Source organism: Palaemon carinicauda, chromosome 10 (assembly GCF_036898095.1).
Source record: "Palaemon carinicauda isolate YSFRI2023 chromosome 10, ASM3689809v2, whole genome shotgun sequence".
Lineage (NCBI taxonomy): Eukaryota > Metazoa > Arthropoda > Malacostraca > Decapoda > Palaemonidae > Palaemon > Palaemon carinicauda.
Window position 1 is genome coordinate 128,098,124 of NC_090734.1, and position 20,000 is coordinate 128,118,123.

General features: G+C 35.3%; 1 protein-coding gene across 5 annotated transcripts in view; it reads right to left on the bottom strand.

Annotated features, from left to right (window-relative positions):
• The window catches only part of LOC137648740 (acetylcholine-gated ion channel acc-4-like), a 184,969-nt gene that overhangs the window by 96,305 nt on the left and 68,664 nt on the right, over nucleotides 1–20,000 (bottom strand). For 3 of the 5 annotated variants that reach the window (XM_068381817.1, XM_068381815.1, XM_068381813.1), the window contains exon 1: nucleotides 13,292–13,518. The exons of the other annotated variants lie outside the window; for them this stretch is intronic. Coding sequence is in view for 2 of the 3 variants with exons in the window: in XM_068381815.1 (XP_068237916.1) it covers nucleotides 13,292–13,457 (166 nt within the window). In the remaining variant the exon portion in view is untranslated. Of the gene's footprint in view, nucleotides 1–13,291; nucleotides 13,519–20,000 lie in introns of those variants that run through there. 5 annotated transcript variants of the gene reach the window in all.

Consider the following 20,000-nt stretch of genomic DNA (forward strand, 5'->3'; position numbering starts at 1 on the left):
AAATGAATATGAGTATGAGTAAGACCAAGATGCAGTGACAACAAATAAAGAGTTATGGACGAAACTCCAGAAATTGTTAATGAATATACGTACTTAGGACAGGTAGTAATAGTTTCCCCAGGAAACGAGACCGAAATTAAAAGGACAAGCATGGGATGGAGAGCTTTTGGTAAAGAAAATAAAATTATGAAAAGTCAAATGCCACTTTCTCTTAAAAAGAAACGCGATGAATTAGATGGTCCTACCCGCTTTAACTTATGCATCAGAAACTTGGAGCCTTACTAAAGCCTTAGAACATAAGCTAATTACAACTCAAAGAGCTATGGAAAGAATAATAATGGGAACATCCATAAGGGACTAAAACAGAGCAAAATGGATATGAGTGCAAATTAAAGTCCAGGATATTCCAACATGTAAAAAAAAGAAATGGACAGGACATATAATGAAAATGACAGATAATAGATGAACATTAAGAATAATAAAATGGGTCCCGAGAGATTGCAAAAGAAGCAGGGGAAGGAAGAGAAGACGATGGACTGACAAACTAAGGATATTTGCGGGTGTAGACTGATATAGAAAGACCATAAACAGACGCAAGTGGAAAGACATACCTGAGGCCTTTGTTCTGTAGTGGACTAATAATTTCTGCTGCTAATGATATATATATATATATATATATATAAATATATATATATATATATATGTGTGTGTGTGTGTGTATATATATATATATAAATATATATATACACACACACACACACATATATATATATATATATATATCATTAGTATTATCGAGACTCTCAAAGTGTCATAATTTGCACTTGAACTAAAAGTCTTATTACATTGTAAAATAAAGAAAGCAAATTACGATCATGACAAGTGAAGGCAGTTAAAGGAAAGTACCCAGAGCGAAACGAATAATAGTTGAATGATTACAGGGTTTTGAAATTACTATTTTAATAATTAACTGCTTCATGACAAAAGACTATAGTTTATTCTACAACTGCTATAAGTCCTGAATAATATTTCATCCACATTCTTAGCCTCGGTTTATTTAGTATTATGTATAGCTAGTGTACACGATCCGTCAAAAAAAGATGTATAAATATATAATTAGATATGCTCACACGCACAGACTCAACCTTCCCATACCTTCCCCCATCCCTAACTACAACTCAGCAGTTTCGGCAATTTGTGGGAGGTTGTGGTTTCCGAGTATACTTCTCTGGGTAACTCCTCTCACCAGGGTATGAATACTCCCTCTTCCACCTCCCGAGGCACGGGAAGAACCAAGTAGTCATACGTCCCGCAGATGCGTTATGAGGTTAAAAGAGATTGGAAAAAAAAAAAGATGTGTGAAAGAAAGCGGGAATGGATGTAAGGTAGAATATTAAAAAGTAGGTGCAGCTTAGTTCCGGAGAAACGCTGGAAAACATTCTAATCAATGCTTACAATGTACCACGTGAGTTACACTGACGGCACTGGGCCCCTTGGCAGTATCTCCCCTATATATAATAAAGAGCAAGCGTCTGACTATATATATATATATATATATATATATAATATATATATATAATATATATAGATAGATAGATATAAAACTATCTTTCCTGTCACGCTGAGCGACAGGGGGAGGGAGTAATCATACCCTTGTGAGAGGGGGCATGCAACCACACTCTCCCACAAATTGCCGAACCAGTGGATTGTAGTTAAGATAGGGAGATGGGGGGGGGGGGTGATTGAATGTGTGTGTATGCATAACTATCTACATATTTAAACGTCATTTTGTCGGGTCACGTACACTAGCTCAACATAAGCCACATCAGCGCGTTTTGGAATGGGTCTCACCAACCAATTCAATCAAAACTAAAGATAAAGCCTCATTTGATATCGCAAATCGCATAGAAATTGCAGGAGAATTGACTTAGGTAATAACGGTTCACTTATCATGCAAACAAAATGCTATGATAAAGTGGAACACTGTAATCTAATCGATGGTGGCATTCTAAAGTTCCTCAGTGGATGACGAATGTAAAATGATGAGTTCTTAGATGTGGTGCTAATGTCCTTGCTGTTATCGCATTGTTAGGAGTCTTGTAACATTTTTAATGAATGTTACATGAACAAGCGGTCTTATTAATCCAACTACACGTTATACATAGTAGTGTACCAACCGTGTGTCACACAATTGTACATAATTCCTGTTGTATATAATATGCTTGTATCTTCGCTCTTCCCTCGCACTCAAACGAACATGAAAATTCATGTATGCTGTTTTGCTCTGAACATTGTCTGTCTCTCGAACATGTTATGTCCTGTTGCCTTGAGGTTTTGTATATAAAGAAGAGTGTTCCTTAATATATAACTCAGTCGTTTCCAATCTGCCTTTGAGTTCACACCCTTACTCGGCGCCGTCACATTGGTGACCCCGGAGTGACTCGCTCCTCCCGCCTCCCCATCCCCCCTACACCTCTCACCGTTACTATGACGCCGTCAACGCATACCTTCTGCAGCAGTACTCGCCGTCGCCAGCCGCCCGTATAGCAACGCCTTTTCAGCTCTCTCAACAACCGTTGGGGGACCAAGGGGCTTCGCTCACCCTCGGGAAAATGACCAGTATCACTCGCCTGCAACCTGCCGCAGACGGCTCTCCTCGTGAGGTGAACCCACTTCATGACTTTCAAACCTCCATCAACGCCTCCACTCGTGACGAAGAGGACATCTATTCAACTTCAACCGAAGCTGACGTGAATGCCGTAGGACACGCCTATGAATGCCGTAGGACACGCCTATGAATGCCGTAGGCCTATGAATGCCGTAGGACACGCCTATGAATGCCGAGGACACACGCCTATGAATGCCGTAGGACACACACGCCTATGAATGCCGTAGGACACACTCGCCTATGAATGCCGTAGGACACGCCTATGAACGCCGTAGGACACACGCCTATGAATGCCGTAGGACACACTCGCCTACCCCGTGACGAGCCGGAGCGGCAACAGCCACCCATCATCCACCACTCGCTCGCACCCAAACCAACGACTTCTACAGCCACTCACTGTCGCTAATCGGCGCAGTTTACTACTACCTCTCCAGATTCAGGGCACCTATTTAACATGTTCAGTATGTCATTTTTAGAGGGGGAGCCATGTACCAACCGTGTGTCACACAATTGTACATAATTCCTGTTGTATATAATATGCTTGTATCTTCGCTCTTCCCTCGCACTCAAACGAACATGAAAATTCATGTATGCTGTTTTGCTCTGAACATTGTCTGTCTCTCGAACATGTTATGTCCTGTTGCCTTGAGGTTTTGTATATAAAGAAGAGTGTTCCTTAATATATAACTCAGTCGTTTCCAATCTGCCTTTGAGTTCACACCCTTACTCGGCGCCGTCACAGTAAATATAAATAAATACACAAATAAATACACACATATACAACAACAAAAAATGCAGCCATTTCTAGTCAATTGCAGACAGACCTCAGACATGTCTGGGGTTTGGCCAGTTTTCATCACCACGCTTGCCAACTGCTGACTGGTGATGGTGGGAGATTTCCGTCTGATCGCTCACAGCAAACCATCCGAGTATGGGCGGCCCTGACTAGTATAGCTTTGCGGATCATGGCGATACACAAACCCTTTTAGTATGTTAAGGTATTCCCACGAAGAAAAGAATATACATATATACTGCATACAAACAATATATATATATATATATATAGAGAGAGAGAGAGAGAGAGAGAGAGAGAGAGATATATATATATATATATATGTGTGTGTGTGTATATATATATATGTGTATATGTATGTATGTATGTATGTATATATATATATATATATATGTGTGTGTGTGTGTGTGTGTATCTGACATCTTTTCCGAGAGACTCCTATTACGGTCCCCGCATTTCCTTCTTGACAGTCACTTTATTTGGTTAGCCTTATAGCTATATTTTTCCATTTTTCCCTTCCCAAATATCTTGACTTTTGATTAAACTAGATAAGGATAACTAGACATAATCTTCTAACTAGTATGAACAAGCATTTTCACATTACTTTCTCTTTTTCCAATTATATTCAATGATATTTATATTTGAAAATCTCTCTCTCTCTCTCTCTCTCTCTCTCTCTCTCTCTCTCTCTCTCATTTTACCATAAAAAAAACTTGACAAATGGGCACGTGGCTTTCTACACAAAAACTTTCAAACATTTTTGCTCACTTTTAATGCTTTATCAAAATCATAGCCTCGTGAATTACTTCTTCCCAGAATACGTTAACGCTATAATAACGCTATCTTACTTCAGCACATATCTTGACCAGATATGAAGTACATTACACTCATAGTAAAGTTGCAGATTAAAATTTTGCAATATGTTTCATGCAGAAATCTTTAAGCAAAATAAATTTAATTTCACTGAAAATCGAGAGGGTAAAGGAGAGACTGGTACATTTAAAACTCATAAAAATTATGATTACGAAGATTTGAAAAAAGAAAAAAAATATTGAATATAATTCTTATTTCAGTAGCGTTATAATATTTGCCTACACATATACCGAATAGTCTGGCCTATTCTTAGCACATTCTCTTCGGTCCTCATACATCTGATGACACTGAGATTACTAAACAATTCTTCTTCGCTCAGGGGTTTAACTACTGGAATGCAATTGTTCAGTGGCTACTTTTCTCTTGGTAAGGGTAGAAGAGACTTTAGTTATGGTAAGCAGCTCTCCTAGGAGGACACTCCAAAACCAAATCATTGTTCTCTGGTCTTGGGTAGTGCCATAGCATCTGTACTATGCCTTCCACTGTCTTGGATTAGTTTTCTTGCTTGGGAGTACACTCGGGCATGCTCTTTCATCTTATTTCTCTTCCTCTTGTTTTTTTTTTTAAAGTTTTTATAATTTATACGTGTAGGATCTAACTTAATATTTGTTACTGTTCTTGGTATATTTTATTTTGATTATTTATTCTTCTCTTGTAGTTTGTCTATTGCTTTGTTTCCTTTCCTCACTGGGCTATTTTTCCCTGTTGGAGCCCTTGGGGTTATAGCATTTTGCTTGTCCAACTAGGGTTATAGCTTAGGTTGTAATAATAATAATAATAATAATAATAATAATAAAAATAATAATAATAATATAACGATATTTGTTCTTTGCAGAAAAAAACTTAATGATATTTCTTCTAAGCAGCAAACAATAAAAAACAACTCATAATGATATTTCTTCTAAGCAGCACAAAAAAAAAAAAAAAAAAACTTAAAATATTTCTTATAAGCCACCAAAAAAAAAAAAAAAAAAATAAAGACGTCCTTCAGAACCCAGTCTAAGACATCTGAATAAAACACCCAGTCTCATCGACACCATAAAGGCAGAGTATAATCTAAGCAGGAATTATATCACATATCTGTATATACACTTTTCTCATGCGAAGCGAATAAGAATTGTTAATGGGTGAAATACGTTGCCTGTCAACCCAACTTGAAATATTAGATTCTTATTGACTTAATTTCCTTCCCGTAAGAGACCTCGACTTACGTGACTTCACTTAATGTAAAATCTCGTTCATAAACGACTGTTGAAATGTCTACTTAAGCTTGATTACTTATAGACACTTTAATTTATAGATAAAATTCCCGAGAGAGAGAGAGAGAGAGAGAGAGAGAGAGAGAGAGAGAGAGAGAGAGAATGGGTAACTAACAAAGCTATCTATTAAAACAGTTGTATCTTGTTTAAATATATTATTAACAATGATAAAAATAAATAAAAGTACAGGTACTAACCTTAATATAAAATTATTTATAAAGATGCGCTCTTTTCTTAATCTTGAAATTAAAAAAAATAACAAAATTATTATGAATGGGAATGTCCCATTTGTGAGTGGTGTCCAATCGGTTTGCCGTCGGTTAAATTACTTTACTGAGCAAAACAATCATTATTTACAGTTAAGCTGTATCATATTTCTTTGAACAGATATACCAGGCGAGTTCCAAGGGATTTTAAGGGGTTTTGCTTCCTTATAATGAAGAAGGCATGGTTGTTTGAATTAACTGCATATCCAGTATTACGTGCAGGATGGTCCTGTCTTGAAAGATCTGAATGCAAAAATTAAGCAACTTGGATGAAGAACTAACTGAACGACGGTGCCAAAGATAAATATCTAGATCATGAATAAGACATTTAAAAGACCATGAGTTGTGCAACAAATCAAAATGAGATTCAGCAGCTGAAGACGGCGTCAATGACCTTCGATGTCAGGATGCCAGAAAAGCTTCAAATCAATCAATCAATCAATAAGCAGATGAAGACCAGACAGGAGAACAATACTCGAAACAAGGCAGAATGAAAGAATTATAACTTCTACGGAAAATATCAAAAACTTTCTCAGAAAATGTTTAGTGTAATTGATGAAGAAACAGACCGAATATGTTTCTCAAAAGTAAATTTGCTATCAAGAATCACAACCAAGATTTTAAAAGAGTCGTATAGAGATTTGGATGTTGAGTAGATATTGTCCTCGACCTACTTACAGTATACTTAAAGTTTTAAACTGATTCAGTATGAATGCTGTAATCGTTTTGATTAACTGTTGAAATTTATTTAAAATAAGTGTGATTCACGATATTCCACGTGACGTAATTCAAAAGAACAAATGAAATGGCCTTCAGTTACTTCAATTGAAGAAAATCTTTAAAAACCGCGTGATTACATCACGAAGAACTTTAGTAGAGACAAAAATTCCATAAACCAATTTAAATCCATTGATAATATGAAAAGTGTTGACTTATTTTATTCTAACAAGTGTTAATAGAAAATATTTCAAAGTCTGGAAAATGTTATTCATCACATTTTGTTATTCAATACAAAATAAAAGGAGAGAGAGAGAGAGAGAGAGAGAGAGAGAGAGAGAGAGAGAGAAACAAACCTGACAATAATAGCTAGAAAACCTAAGGTTTTTTTTCATTTATTAGGTCTGATTCTTTGAAAACAAAGTCACAAATAAAAATACAAAAATACATAACATTGTCAATAAGGTAAATCGACATTAACCTTATAATAAAGATATTTACAAGTTACATTCTTTTCCCACTCTTATAAATAAGTAAAAAACTCTCAAACTATTTGTGAATCAGAAAATGCCATTTATGAGCAGCGTCCAATCTATCTGTCGCTCATTAAATCACCACAATGCGCTAAGTCAGCAAATATTAACAGCGTACTTACGGTCATAAATCATAACGAGTGTCGCGAGGTTCTTTCACATTTGACGAGAATATGACACACACACACACACACACACACACACACACATACACTTGCGGGTACAAACCGTACAATAACACTAACTAAATGTTGCAAGTATTACGTTTGTCGACACGAAAAGTGTAGTTTTGTGGTCGTTCCCTGGACGGCTAAGAACACGGGGGTTCAGCCTTCGAATATTACACGAGGGAACTGTGGGGCAACGTCTTTTTGTAACGTAGGATTCTGTGCAGAGATGAAAACAGAGATGGGAATGCTAAGGTGGATAATGGTAATTTCACTCATTGATAGATTGGAAAATGATGGAATAAGAATGGCAGGCGTAGTGAAGATTACATAGGTGATAATAGTACCACGGCTGAGATTTTGTGGACATGCATTGAGGATGGATGGTGGAGAGGGACTCACTCAGGGGTGAGGAAGGCTTGGGGGGGAACCTATTAGGGGGAGAAGATCCAGAGGAAGGCAGAGCATTAGATAAGGTTAAGGATGATATGGAGAGAAGAGGTTTGGTGAAGAGGATGCCTTTGATAAAGGTCATTGGAGAAGGCTCATCCGGCAACCGACCCTTTAATGAAGGAATAACTATGGGAAAGATGAGTTTGTACCAGTCCGGTATTATTTTGAATTTGAAGGCTGGAAATAGTTAAAAAGTTTGATTTTCGTGAAAGATATTTCATGTGTCGCAGCTTAAAGAAGATAACCTTTAAAATTAGCGTGATTTCTCGACGAGTTTTGCAGTACACAAACCTGGCCTAACACCAGAGAGAGAGAGAGAGAGAGAGAGAGAGAGAGAGAGAGAGAGAGAAACAAACCTGACAATAATAGCTAGAAAACCTAAGGTTTTTTTTCATTTATTAGGTCTGATTCTTTGAAAACAAAGTCACAAATAAAAATACAAAAATACATAACATTGTCAATAAGGTAAATCGACATTAACCTTATAATAAAGATATTTACAAGTTACATTCTTTTCCCACTCTTATAAATAAGTAAAAAACTCTCAAACTATTTGTGAATCAGAAAATGCCATTTATGAGCAGCGTCCAATCTATCTGTCGCTCATTAAATCACCACAATGCGCTAAGTCAGCAAATATTAACAGCGTACTTACGGTCATAAATCATAACGAGTGTCGCGAGGTTCTTTCACATTTGACGAGAATATGACACACACACACACACACACACACACACACATACACTTGCGGGTACAAACCGTACAATAACACTAACTAAATGTTGCAAGTATTACGTTTGTCGACACGAAAAGTGTAGTTTTGTGGTCGTTCCCTGGACGGCTAAGAACACGGGGGTTCAGCCTTCGAATATTACACGAGGGAACTGTGGGGCAACGTCTTTTTGTAACGTAGGATTCTGTGCAGAGATGAAAACAGAGATGGGAATGCTAAGGTGGATAATGGTAATTTCACTCATTGATAGATTGGAAAATGATGGAATAAGAATGGCAGGCGTAGTGAAGATTACATAGGTGATAATAGTACCACGGCTGAGATTTTGTGGACATGCATTGAGGATGGATGGTGGAGAGGGACTCACTCAGGGGTGAGGAAGGCTTGGGGGGGAACCTATTAGGGGGAGAAGATCCAGAGGAAGGCAGAGCATTAGATAAGGTTAAGGATGATATGGAGAGAAGAGGTTTGGTGAAGAGGATGCCTTTGATAGAAGACATTGGAGATGGCATATCAGGCAACCGACCCTTTAATGTAGGAATAACTGAAGGAAAGATGAGTTTGTACCAGTCCGGTATTATTTTGAATTTGAAGGCTGGAAATGGTTAAAAAGTTTGACTTTCGTGAAAGATATTTCATGAGTCGCAGCTCAAAGAAGATAATCTTTAAAATTCGTATGATTTCTCGACAAGTTTTGCAATAGACATACCTGGCTTAACCCCAGAGAGAGAGAGAGAGAGAGAGAGAGAGAGAGAGAGAGAGAGAGAGAGTATTACCTTGCCTACCAAAGATATCCATCAAGGAACTTTAAATGTCTTAGATTTAATAAGCCCTAGTTTAATTTAAAAAAAAAAAAATAATAATAAATAAAAGTAAAAATACTCCGTCAATCATCAAAGGGTAAATCAACATTGACCTTAATGACAAAGATATGTTGCATTCTTTCCCTACTCTGGTAATCATGTCTAAATATTTTCTTATCATTTATGAATCGGAATGACCCACGCATGATTATCGTCCATTAAATTACTAAAATGTGCAAAGACAGCAATTATTTACGCATGAGTTCATGATTTGTAATAGGCACCACCGGGTTCTCATGAGTTCCATGAGACTGAAGTATTTATTCATAATGCCATACACATGTGAGGGTAAGGATGATGATGATGATGATGATCGTATTAATAATCATAATAATAGTCATAATAATAATCATAATATGAGTCATAATAATAATCATAATGATAATAATCATAACAATAATAATAATAATAATAATAATAATAATCATGTTAATAACAACAACAACAACAACAACAACAACAATAATAATAATAAAAATAATACTAATAATAATAATCACTATAATAATAATAATAATAATAGTAATGATAATAATGATAACAACAACAATAATAATAATAATAATAATAATAATAATAATAATTATAATAATAATAATAAACAGTATTAAGTCTCCCAAAACAATAACTAACCTACTCTTGCTGTCTTTTCGTAATTGGTTTACTACCACGCAAATGTACTGTAGGCCCACCCTTCGAATATTATCTTTTATTAACCTTTGAAAAGTAATCTATACAAAACATGTAATAGAGAACTTTAAATGAAGTGCAACGTTCGTTATAGATATTTCAAAGAGAGTGACCTGAGCTACAGAGGTTTCAATTTCTTATATATATATATATATATATATATATATATATTTAATTCGTGTGAATTCCCGCGCGAAAACGTTTAAAGTAATAGGTTTCGAACGTAGATTTGAAGAAAAAAAAAAAAACTGGGTTAAATCAGTTTGAATTTATCTGTATCAATAACCTGTTCTTTTTTTTTTATTGTAGTCTAATATGAGTAATAGCATGATTTTTCTTTTAGTCAGAACTATATCTTCACAAAGAAAATTTTTATTACAACTAAAAACGGGTCTCTCTCTCTCTCTCTCTGTCTCTGTCTGTCTGTCTCTCTGTCTCTGTCTCTGTCTCTCTCTCTCTCTCTCTCTCTCTCTCTCTCTCTCTCTCTCTCTCTCCTAAAGGCATACCTAAAACTAAATAATTTACAGGTAACTTCATACTATTATTTAACCTACTCTTTAATTGAGAGAGAGAGAGAGAGAGAGAGAGAGAGAGAGAGAGAGATGATTATAATGCAAAACTAGACCGGCGAACCAACTTAATCCGTGGCTCATTTTAATAAGTAAATTGCAGATTTTTAAAACTTCATAATTCATACGTTGACAAGGATGGGGAAAAGAATTATTCTCATCATTAGTAATAAAATTACTACTATCCTCATCATCATCATTACTATGACTTATTGGCATTTTTATTCCAGCTGTAAGATTCTGGAATGATCTTTCTAATCTGGCGGTTGAAACGGTGGAACTTCACAAGTTTAAACCTTTTATAAATTCTTTTCTGTTAAAGAGGTTGACATAGTTTCGTTTTATAGTTTATATGTTCTACTTAAATATTGTTACTGATCTTGAAATATTTTATATTTTTCTATTTATTGGGCCTACTTATAAATGTTGTATTTGCAATTCTATTTTTTCCCTTTCCTCACTGGGCTACTTTCCCTGTTGGCACCCGTTGGTCCTCTAGCAATTTGGTTTTCTAACTGGGGTTGTAGCTTGGCTAATAATAATAATAATAATAATAATAATAATAATAATAATAATAATAATAATAATATTTCCTATATAACAAAGAGGACGTGTCTGGTTATATATAAATAAAAAAAATATATATATATATACATGCATATATATAGATACACACACACACACATATATATATATATATATATATATATATATATATACATATACATATATATATATATGTATGTATATATATATATATATATATATATATATATATATATATATACATATATATATGTATGTATGTATATATATATATATATATATACATACATATCACTGTATGACTACTCCCATTCCCCTTCCAGAGGGACGGCATGACCGGATATATATATATATATATATATATATATATATATCCAAGACGCTCTTTATTACATAGGGGAGATATTTCTTACCGTCCCTATGGTATGGGAGGAGAGAGAATAGTCATCATTTGGACGGGTTACGTACAATAATAATAATAATAATAATAATAATAATAATAATAATAATAATAATAATAATAATAATAATAATAATAAAAGTTCGTTACTTAGTGCGATTAGAACCAACACGTAAAATATGTTCCCCATTGCAGAAGTGTAGCGTCGCATTGGAATCGAAGCATACACCTATTTTCAAAGTGTCATGAAGGAATTCCTTTCTAGTAAACCAAACACCCACCAAATGAAGAGGAATTGTCTCCCAAACATGAGATACTAAATACTGAATGAGTCGCAGTGACAAGATACAAGACGCTAGCACGCTATTGGAATATAAAATAGGGCATAGAAATCATTCGTCGGCAAGCTATTCCACCTTTTAAGGTTGGGTGAAATTTGTGAACCTGTTGCAGATCGTGCTGTAAAATATTATGCATCAGAAATGCTAAGCATGAGGGTGGGGGGCAATATGAAGCCATGAATTTTATTAATAATTGCTGTGCTTAAAGGCTAAGCTATATTTTATACGAAGTACTGGCCTATCCACCACAAATTCATTTACGTTAATGTTGTGCTTTAGAAATAATTGGAATAGGCCTACTATCGCCTTTGAAATCAACTTGAAACGTTAATATCATTACTATGCCTACCGAGTTTTATTACTCTTTAAAATGGATAGAAAAATTGTCTGTATTGAGTTTTAAATATGACTATAAATAATGAATTAGCAGTACCACCTATAGCGTGATATCTACTGCGCTACTCGCAACCTACTCAAATAAAGCTGTGTACGACTTAACAAAACATGTGTAAGGCCTCAAACTATACAGGAAGCACTTTTACCAAAAACCCACTTAAGGTCCATTTTTATAAGTAAAAAAAATAACTTTGAGCAAATCCCGATGAGTACTACGATAACATTTATAGGAAAGTCGCCCAATACCGACTGGTTTAATGTGACGTGAAGTTTGCAGTGAGATGGCATCACATCGAACGATGGGTCAAACGTTTGGCACAAATGAAAATCCCATACAGACTGACGAGTCTAGATTTGCTGGGCGCCGTAAAGATAATATGAGGACGGATGTTAACTGTCGATTATCCCGGAGCTCAAAAGATTCTGATGCCGAAGAATTGTGGAACACGTTTAGATGGGCCATGGGTTTTTGGTTTGAAAAAAAAAATGGGGTTTGATTGTCTGTATTTTTATGTTCAACGAAGGGATAGGGAGACACCGATTCCTATAATAGAGCGTGAATGTCAGCTTGGGTCGGATTTGTTCCGACGAGTGACCAAGCTACCAATCCTTAAGTAATATTGGCTATCAGCACAAAATTTTCAGTCTCATTTAGATGTATGTATATTACTGAAAAATTCTAAGAAAGAATGATGACGTATTCAAAGCTTTTTGAAAAGATATAACTGCAATTTATAAATAGTTAAAAAAGTAAAATTCGTGTTTTTTATTTCCAATTATTTATGTTTTTTGGGGGGACAAACCCTTGCAAAAAATTGAAATTATGAAATTCGTTTTAATAAACTTTTCTTTTTTCTTTCATGTGTTACAAACTATTAAACTGCATTATATGGCCAGAAACAGATAAGTAGATATTACGGTATAGCAGAAAATGGCTGGTAGATATCACGCTATAGTAGCACCTATGAATCTACTATTAAAAAACAGACTTTTGCCGGACCTCTTTCCCCTTACGTCAACTGACCTTGTTGACCATAACTGAAGCTTCCAAGGGCCACGAAAGCGCAGAGGATCTGCAAGTAGATTGAAGCAGGCGAAGGCACGGGAGAAATCCCCTGCAGCTGGACCCTTCCTTGGATCTTGATCTCCAGCATGGTGCCAAGAAGAGATGACGGTGGTACTGTCAACATTCCCTTTCGGACATCTGCCTTGTCTGCGTCATTCACAGCTAGGAGTGGATAGCAGTTTCTTCTGACCTTGAATGGAAGTGAGTGAAATACTACGTATTTAAAGATATGTCAAAATCAGAGACCAAAACCACTTAAAATGAAATAAAAATGTGAGAAAATATCTTTAGATGATGGTAATATATTTCTTAGAGTAAAGCATTTAAATACTACCCCTAGAGAGTTATAGGATTCTTTGACTGGTCAGACAGAACTACATTGGATCCCGTTCTCTGGTTACGGCTCATTTTTCCGTTGCCTACACTTACACCGAATAGTCTGACCTATTCTTTTCACACTCTCCTCTGTCCTCATACACCTGACAACACTGAGATTACCAAAAAATTCTTCTTCACCCAAGGGGTTAACTACTGCACTGTTAATTGTTCAGTGGCTAATTTACTTTCCTCTTGGTAAGAGTAGAAGAGACTCTTTATCTATGGCAAGCAGCTCTTTAGAAGGACACTCCAAAATCAAACCATTGTTCTCTGGCATTGAGTAGTTCCATAGCTTCTGTTCCATGGTCTTCCACTGTCCTGGGTAGAGTTCTCTTGCTTGAGGGTACACCCATGTACAATATTCCATCTTCTTTTCTCTTCCTCTTGATTTTCTTTCAAGTTTCTTTTTTTAATGTATGTACCAAATATTTATTTTAATGTTACTTTTCTTAAAATATTTTAATGCATTTTAACTGTTCATTGATTCTCCTGTAGTTTATTTATTTCCTATCCTCACTGGGCTATTTTTCTCAGTTGGAGCCCTTGGGCTTATAGCATCCTGCTTCTTTTCCAACTAAATCGTATCTTAGTTAGTAATAATAATAACAATAATAAAGAATTGAACTAGCCAGAAATCTAATGATCTAAATCCGGGACCAGTACGTCCTAGATTTCGTCAATGTCGTCTTCTGTATTGCAATATTAGTGGTCTTCATGCAAATATCCAAGACCTTGCAGTTGCGTCCAGACAGTATGATATTCTTTTGTGCTCAGAAACTTTGGTTTCTAATATGAGGCACTCATCTGAGCTGCTTATAACTGGTTTTAAGAAGCCAATAATTTTGAAACGTGATGCCATCCCAAGGCCCAGGGGAATGGCGGTGTACTGTATATTAGGACCGAGTACCCTGCTTCTCATAAGTCCTGCTATCAATATGGATGTCATGAGATTCAGGTAATAAAAGTTTGTGGCAGGCATAACAACTTTTATTTGTGTTCCATCTACCGGAATCCAAACATGGATGATTCTATCTTCGATTGTCTTCTTACCATTATGGCTAAGATACAAGATGATAGAAAGGCTTCTTTTGTCTTTGTTGGTGATTTTAATGCTCACCATAGGGAGTGGTTAAGTTCTATCTCTCCTACCGATCGCCATGGCTTAAGAGCTTTAGACTTTGCCTCTGAATCAGGCTATGAGAAAATCATAAATGAAGCTACTAACAGGTCTGGTAATTGCTTGGACCTCGTATACACTGACTCCCCTGGCGTTATTAGTAAGGTTGGTTCTCCAGTCGGGACATCTGATCATGCCTTGATTTCATTAGTAGTGAAGACTGAGCAGCCTGTCCCTGATATATCATACTCTTGTAAAATTTATATGAAATCCCAAGCAGACTGGAATGGGATTTTGCATGATCTTTTGTGCTTGAATTGGTCACAATTATATAATAATGTAGATCCTGTTGTCCCTTTGAATGAGAATCTAGTCAACATAATTGATAGGCGTATCCCTTCCCGTGTGCTAAGGTACCTAGTGAAGGACAAACCGTAGTTCAATGATAATTGTAGACGTGCTTATTTGGAGAAACAGGAGGCCTATCATCTTTGGAAGGGTAACAGATCAGATTTGACCTGGAATAACTATACTCAGCTTCAAGCTTTTGCTCAGAGAGTTTATGCCTCAGCTGAAAAAGGAGTACAATTTAACAAATAAAAGAAACCATTTCTGGTACAACTCAAGAACATAAATGGTGGTCTACCCTTAAATCTGCACTCTTTGGTGTAGATGCAACAGTTCCTCCTTTACTTAAACCAGATGGCTCAGTCACCCACTGTCCAAAGGAAAAGGCAACCCTGTTGGCTGATGTTTTTGACAGTAAATAGAGTAATGAAAAACTTGAACTTCCTCATTCCTGTTTTCCTGAGGCTAAAATAACTAGTTTAGCTTTTCGATCTCGTGAGATTAAAGCTCTGTTGATGGACCTTGATGCTTATGGAGGTGTAGACCCAAATGGTATTTTTCCTTTGTTTTTTTTTTTTTATAAAGACCGCAGATTTCTTAGCTCCAAAGTTATCTGTTATTTTGCGCAAGTTAGCAAGAAGAGGAGCTTTTAGCACTTGTTGGAAAATTGGTAATGTTACTCCTCTATGTGAATGTGTTTGTGGTAGCTCAAGTCCCACTGATTACCGCCCAATTTCCATAACTCCCATATTATCTAAAGTTTTTTAACATCTTCTGGCAAAACGTCTTAATAGGTTTGCTGAAGGTAAACATCTATTCCCTAGTTTGCAATTTGGTTTTCGTAAAGGCCTTGGAGCATGTGATACCCTTCTTACAATCTCCAATGGTGTACAGTAATCCCTTCATTGTGGTCAGGAAGTTCGTATGATTGGCCTTGATTTTAGCGCTGCCTTTGACCGTGTTAATCATGAGGCCCTTGTTTTCAAACTCAAACAGTTGGGAGTGGGTGGGTCGTTTCATAGCATTATTATTGATTTTTTAAGAAATAGATCTCAAAGAGTTGTTGTTGATGGGCACCATAGTGAGTATAGGAATGTGATATCCGGTGTTCCACAGGGTAGTATTCTTGGCCCATTACTTTCCATATTATATACACATGACATGTGGTTTGGCCAAGAAAACAAGCTTGTTGCATATGCAGATGATGCTACTCTCTTTGCATAAATTCCATCCCCTGAGTGTAGATCTGTGGTTGGTGAATCCCTTAATAGAGACTTAGCTAAAATAAGGTGGCTCCTGAACATCCGGATCTCATTATTGATAATGTTTCTTTAAATTTGTATGTCTCTTTTAAAATTTTAGGTGTGATTTTCGACAGCAAGTTTACTTTTGAGAAACACATTAGGTCTGTGTCTTCTTTAATTGCACAAAAATTTGGCTTATTGAGAAAGTCTTACAAGATTTTCGTTGATCAATCTATTCTGAAGAAGTGTTATAATTCTTTCATTCTACCTTGTTTTAAGTATTGTTCTTCTGTCTGGTGTTCAGCTGCTGATTGTCATCTTAATATGTTGGACAGAAACTCACGGTCTATTAAATTTCTTATTCCTGATTTAGATATTAATCCTTGGCACCGTCGTTCAATTAGTTCATTATGCATGTTGCATAAGATTTTTCACAACTCTGACCATCCTTTACATTCAGATCTCCCTGGACAATTCTATCCTGTTCGTAATACTAGGCAGGCAGTTATTTCTAATAGCCAGGCCTTCTCCATCACGAGGCTCAATACTACGCAGTACCCTAGAAGTTTTATTCCAGCTGTGACCAAGTTGTGGAATGATCTTCCTAATCGGGTAGTTGAATCAGTAGAACTTCAAAAGTTCAAAGTTGGTGCAAATATTTTTATGTTGACCAGGCTGACATGTCTTTTTATTGTTTATATATGACATATCTGTTTTTGACGTTGTTAATAGTTTATATAGGACATATCTGTTTTGATGTTGTCACTGTTTTTAGAATGATTTATTGTTAATTTATTCTCATCATTTATTTATTTCCTTATTTCCTTTCCTTGCTGGGCTTTTTTTCCCTATTGGAGCCCTTGGACTTATAGCATCTTGTTTTTCCAACTAGGGTTGTAGCTTGGCTAATAATAATAATAATAATAATAATAATAATAATAATAATAATAATAAAGGCATGCTACCTGTTAACAAATCACAGCTTAAATGTTGTTACAACAACGACAACAACAATAACAATATAATAAATTACAATAATAAATTGTCCCAAAAATTAATATCTTGAAACAAAGAATAAAATAAAAAATCAAATATTCTAAATAATAATAGTGATATTAATAACAACAACAACAACAACAACGATAATAATAATAATAATAATAATAATAATAGTATCAAATTACCCAGAAAATTGATAACTTAAAACAAAGAATAAAGACCAGTGATTCTGAATAATAATAATAATAATAATAATAATAATAATAATAATAATAATAATAACAATAAATTACCCAAAAAATTTATAACTTAAAACAAAGAACAAAGACCAATGATTCTGAATAATAATAATAATAATAATAATAATAATAATGATAATAATAATAATAATAATAATAATAATAAATTACCCAGAAAATTGATAACTTAAAACAAAGAATAAAGACCAATGATTCTGAATAATAATAATAATAATAATAATAATAATAATGACAAATTAGTAACTTTAAACCAAGAATAAGATAAAAGAACCAATTATTCTGAATAATAATAACAATAATAATAATAATAATAATAATAATAATAATAATAATAATAATAATAATAATCATAATAAATTACCCGAAAAAAAATTAGTATCTCGAAACAAATAAAGAATAAAAGACCAATTATTCTCAATAATAATAATATTAATAATAATAATTAAAAATAAATACTCCAGAACATTGGTAACTTGAAAAAAAGAATAAAACACTAAATATTATAAATAATAATAATAATAATAATAATAATAATAATAATAATAAATAATATTAAAATTAATACTACCCAGCAAATTATCAACTTGAAACACAAAGTATAATAAAATACCAATTATCCTGAATAAAATAATAATAATAATAATAAATAACAATAATACTAATACTAATAATAATATATGTCTCGTTCAATAATAATAATAATAATAATAATAATAATAATAATAATAATAATAAAGACCTAGACTAACTTCAACGTCAAATACTCTAATTGGCCTAGGTCTCACTCAACAACAAAATGCTAACATTTCATAAGCACGAATAGTCGCATGATTAAAGTTATGGATCGATTATAAACTAAATTCTCGCACGCACAAATAAAACACTCGTACCTGTCAAAATGACATACGCGAAGCGCAGGAAGAAAGTCAAAGCCTTCGAGGCTTGGTGCCAATGGAATTCGTAGCCTGCCTACCAAACAACAGCCAAGGCTACAATGAGTGGGAAAATGAATGACACTCGTTACTTATAGTCGTGCTTCGGAGAGCAATCTGGTAAACAAAAGACGAACAACTCAAGTCAGGCATGCGTTTGATGTATTTTCTTCTTTTATTCTGCGTTTGAATCTTATTTGTTGATTGAAAGGGGAGGGGGGAATTCCATGCGATAATCAAAATGTAGTATTCAGATGCATATGTTAGAATAAACATTAGAACTTATTGGAAAAGATACAGGGAAGAGACAAAGCAAATTTAATTGGTTGCACGAACACGATAATCCCAATAGAGAAGAAGAAATTACCAATATCTTATTGGACCTTTAAAATCGCTATGCATAGGTCTAAAGTTATTCTAGGCTACCTATTTTCGACACTTTTTCTTGTCGAGAAAACAATAAGTATAAGTCTACACATAAATGTGTCACTTGCATGAACTGTGTGGCTTTATAAAGTCAATAGCCTATCAGAAACATCCATGCCTGGTGATCGACAGACTGGGGTTCGAGTCCCGTTCAAACTCCTTAGTTTAGTGTCTGCAACCTCACCATCCTTATGAGCTAAATATGGGGGTTGAGGGGGCCTATAGCTTTACCTGCTGAGTCATCAGCAGCCATTGCCTGACCCTCCCCGGTCGTAACTTGGGTGGAGAGGCGGCTTGGGCACTGATCACTTTGATATTAAGGTCAGTCTCTAAGGTATTGTCCTGCTTGCTAGGACAATGCCACTGTCCCTTGCCTTTGCCATTCATGAGTGACCTTTAAGCCTTTATTAAAACGGGTATAGTGAGCAGCCTTGTGCAGAAAGAGTTCAAACAAAATGGACATTGCTTCATATATATCCAACAACTAGATGCCGTGAGACCCGTTCGGCCAATGGTAGAGCATACGTAAAGACTGCCGCCATCTTGGGACGGGAGAGATGTTGGGATACCTTGTCGTTGTGAAACAGTTAGAGTACCGCCATGATTAGTAAAGCTTTACTGGTCAGGGCGACCCTTATAGGTTGATTTGTCGCATATATATGTAGGTAGTAGGTTAAACCAGGGCAACAGCCGCCCGTTGAGATACTACCGCTAGAGGGTTATGGGGTCCTTTGACTGGCCACACAGTACTACATTGAAACCTTCTCTCTGGTTACGGTTCTTTCCCTTTGCCTACACATACACCGAATAGTCTGGCCTATTCTTTACAGATTCTCCTCTGTCATCATACACCTGACAACACCGAGATTACCAAACCATTCTTTTTCACCCAAGGGGTTAACTACTGCACTATAATGGTTCAGTGGCTACTTTCCTCTTAGTAAGGGTAGAAGAGACTCTTCT